This window comes from Talpa occidentalis, unplaced genomic scaffold, assembly GCF_014898055.3.
Source record: "Talpa occidentalis isolate TD23 unplaced genomic scaffold, MPIMG_talOcc4v2.1 talOcc4.16, whole genome shotgun sequence".
Taxonomy (NCBI): domain Eukaryota; kingdom Metazoa; phylum Chordata; class Mammalia; order Eulipotyphla; family Talpidae; genus Talpa; species Talpa occidentalis.
In genome coordinates, this window is record NW_023601653.1 from 72,857,723 (window position 1) to 72,861,506 (window position 3,784).

General features: G+C 58.6%; 1 protein-coding gene across 1 annotated transcript in view; it reads left to right on the forward strand.

Moving 5' to 3' along the window:
- LOC129146026 (EF-hand calcium-binding domain-containing protein 4B-like) overlaps positions 1–1,291 on the forward strand; it is a 29,791-nt gene extending 28,500 nt beyond the window's left edge. Inside the window, 1 exon segment of the mRNA XM_054696787.1 lies at positions 1,103–1,291. Within this exon segment, the coding sequence (XP_054552762.1) occupies positions 1,103–1,291 (189 nt within the window).
- Positions 1,292–3,784: the final 2,493 nt, after the last annotated feature.

Sequence of the window (3,784 nt, forward strand, 5' to 3'; positions counted from 1 at the left end):
CTCTTTATGGCTTCGTGGAACAAGACCCTGCGGTGATTCAAGGGCTCAATTAACAGCGCCTCCTACTCAGTGCAAAGCACGTTAGCGACCCTGGGCGCGCGCCGGCGGGTCGGGTTGGGGGGGGGCGCCCTGACTTCCAGCGGGGCTCGGGGATGGGTGGGACCGGCTGGCGGGGGCGCCGCAGGGCGGGCGGGGGCGGGGGCGGCCGGGATGAGGCGAGAGGCCGCGCGGCGCTGATTCGCAGGTGGAGTGCGTGGGAAGCTGCAACGCCCGCCCGCAGGGAGCTCAGTCCACACCCGGCCAGTCTGGAGTGTATAAATTCGCCGGCGGAGGCGCGCTCCGCCCGCAGACCTGGGACGAGTGCACGTTCCAGCCTCGTCCCGCCCCGACCCTGCACGGGCCTCTCCTCCATCCGCGCCCGCCGCCGAGATCCTCCCCGGCCTCGCGGGGACCCCCGGCCCCTCACAGGTGCTGTCGCGGGGCCCGGCCCCCTCGGCCCGGACGGCGGCGCATCGTCTCGCGGGGTGGGCCTGGGGGAGAGGGAGCTGGGGTCCTCCCCGCCCGGACGCCCCTGTTGGGTTCCGAGCCCCCCGGGGACGCGGGTGAGGGCGGGGCGGGCGGGGAGCAGCCCCCCGAGTCCAGCCCAGGGCGCGTCCCCCGAAGCGCCCACCTGAGGGGGGGCCGGGAGGGCGGGGGAGCCACCTGGACGCGGGGCCGGCGGTCAGTGGGGAGGAAGGTTCTAGACTTTCCGCTGGGATTCTGCTCCCCGGCGCCTGGAGGGGTCGCCGCGGGTGGGGCAGGGGCGGGAGGAGCGTCTTCCTCGCCTGAGCCCCGCGACTGTCCCGGGGCGCCTCGCGGAGACGGGGTGACTGGGCGCGAGTTCTCAGCCTGGGATTCCAGGACAACCCAAAGCCACTCCAGAGAGAAGTGAAAGGTTTATTGAGAAAGGGGGTGCAGAGCAGAGCCGGGGGCCCGAAGGCGGGGAGCAGCCAGAGATCAATCACTCAACGTGCGCCTGCTAACCTGTGTCGTCGCGGCGCCAGCCCGGTCCGCAGACGCCAGAAGCACCCCAGGGGCTCGTCTCTCCCTCTGGGACCCGCAGAGCGGCCTGTCCCGGTCCCGGCCCACACCTGCCCAGGGAGTCCTGCTGAAGCTTCTGGGCCTTGCAGTTCCAGCCGCCCACTGCACAGAGGGCGAACTCGGTCGCCCCCCCCACACCTCGCGCGAGGCCGGCTCTGCGGCCCCACCCCGGCTGCGCGAGGACGCGGCGCTGCCGCCTCAGCTGGGCTGACTGACCTTGTGGGAGCCTTGGGGAGAGAAGATCCCCATCACTGAGGAGAAGAGAGTTGGAAAGACCCGGAGTGGGGGAAATAGATGGGGAGATGAGCAAGGGGAGGGAGGAAAGGGGAGAGGGAGAAGAAAGTTGTGGCCGCTGTAGGAGAGGAGCTCAGGGATCCTCCCCCCCCACACACACACACCCACACACAATCCTGCCAGCTAGAGAAGGGTTTTATGGTGCTATGCTGAGGAGAAAGGGGAGAGGTTATTCCAAGTACATTTGGGGGGAGGGGGGTGTTTTTTCTCTTTACCTCCTTCTTAGCAGAGAGTTGTCTTCCTCCCTAAGCATGGGTCAGCTTCCAACGTGTCATCCCTTGTGCTTTCACTGTCATGAAATGTATCTGGGATATTGAGTGACAAGAAAGAAAAGACAGACAGTGACAGTGTAGGGAGGATGTGGAGAGAGTGAACCCCTGGGTGGGGTGTCTGGGAGAGTGTGTGGAGATGGAGTCAGTGAGGAGGGTGACAGACACAGTGAGGTGAGGGGGTGTGCTGGGCAAGACCTGCTTGTCCGTGATACTGGAGTTTCCAGAGTGAAATGTGGACGGTCAGGGATGAGGAGCAGGTATTGTCAGATCATGTGGAGTTTCCATTTTTAATTCTGAAGAAATTTCTACCCCAAGAAGTGGGTGATTTTTAAAAACATCTCTTCCAGGCTTTCCTCAGGGATCTGAGGTCTTGTCTCTCTCTGGTCCTGCTGGTCCGCCTTAGTCTGGATCACTCCGTACATCAGTGCACTTCTTCTTTTTTTTTTTTTAAGATTATTTATATTTGTTTATACAAGCACTGGGTACAGTCAGAAGCGCGGGAGGGTAGAGAATTCACCAGAGCCAGAGCGGGGAGCAGAGCAGGCAGAAGGACCGAAGTACACTGCTGAGGGAGCAGCGGGCAGCAGGAGGGGTCTGCGAGCCATGTGGGACCCTCCTCCGGTGGCCGGGGAGCAGCGGGGGATCGAACCGGCGCGGCAGAGGCCGGGGGCAGCTTCGCAACCCAGCGCTCAAGCTCTGCGCCACCAGGGAGGCCCATCAATGCACTTCTGACAAAAGCTGCACGCACCAGGCAAGATGAGGTCTGCGGACCATCCACACAGATCTGGCCTCCTCAGCCGGGGTCACTATGTCTTCTCTCCTTGCAGTCATCATTGTTCTTAAGTGTTGTGTCCAGTCTGTCCTTGAGTGGGATGTCACAGAGATAACCACTTAACATCAACTGGCAGGAATAGAATCTAGACCACCGTGTTCCCAGTGTGGATCGGATATGGACAAAGTGAACCCCCGGGCTGGGTAGAGAGACCAGGGATGGAGAGTCAGTGAGGGTGAGTGGCTATGTGTTGGGGAAGACCTGCTGGTCCCTGACCCTGGAGGTTCCAGAGTGAAATATGGACCGTCAGGGATGAGGAGCAGGAGGAGAGGGTGCAGGTCGGTGGGGACCTGCTCCCTTGGCTTGTTCAGTCCTTCATCACAAATGGACTAGCATGGCCTTTTGGGGAATAAAATTTTATTTTATTTATTGTCCTTTAATTATTTCATTTATTGAACTTACTGACTTTATCTCTTGTGTTTCATTTATTATAATTCTTTTACTTATTGCTTTGTTTTAATTTTTAGTTTTGTTTAATTTTATTTATTTTGACATACAACTGGGTGTAGGCCAGAGCTTGGGGAGGGGATGAAAGGTTTACCAGAGACAGAGTGGGGAGCCAAACAGGCAGATCTTCTGAAATACTCTGCTGAGGAGAGCATCAGGCCAGACTGGAGAGGTTCTGCTGTGCCATGTGTGTCACCTCCCTGGCTCAACATGGAACTGAGGCCATCCCATGGGCCTTCACAGTGGCGGGAGATGGTAGTCACCAGGGAGCACCTATTTTAGTTCTTATATGATTTTATTTAAATAATTTTATTTATAGGATTTTAAGGATTTCTTTTTGAGTTTTTCATTTTTTATCTTAATGTTTTATTTTAGTTCATTTTCTTGTATTGGGTTTTCTCTCCTCACCCAAGTTACCTGGACCCACCAGACGCCGGGCCAGGGTGACGGGGCTGGGGTGAGTCCAGGGCAGGTGGGGGTGACCGGGCAGCTGCGGGGACTGCGTGGGCAGGGCCTCGGGGAGTCCAGGGGCTTCTGGATCAGGGCAGCGGCGTCTGAGAGGCGCCCACCAGACACCCCAAAGACGAGGCAGAGAGTCCGGGAGGAGCAAACACGGCAGGTGACCCTGGAGAGAACAGCCCTGAGCCCGGGCGGGGCCGCTCTGAGGGGAGGGGGGAGGACGCGCCCCCCGAGCAGAGCCGCCCCCCCCCACCTTAAAGTACAGCGCACCTGGGAGTCCTGACTGTCTTCCTTTAGTAAACTTTCTTTCTTTTTTTTTTTCTAACTTTCTTTCTTAAACAAAGCTTGTTTCTTTCTGCTTACTCAGGTAAAATGTCTGCGAATTCTTTTTCAAGGGTTG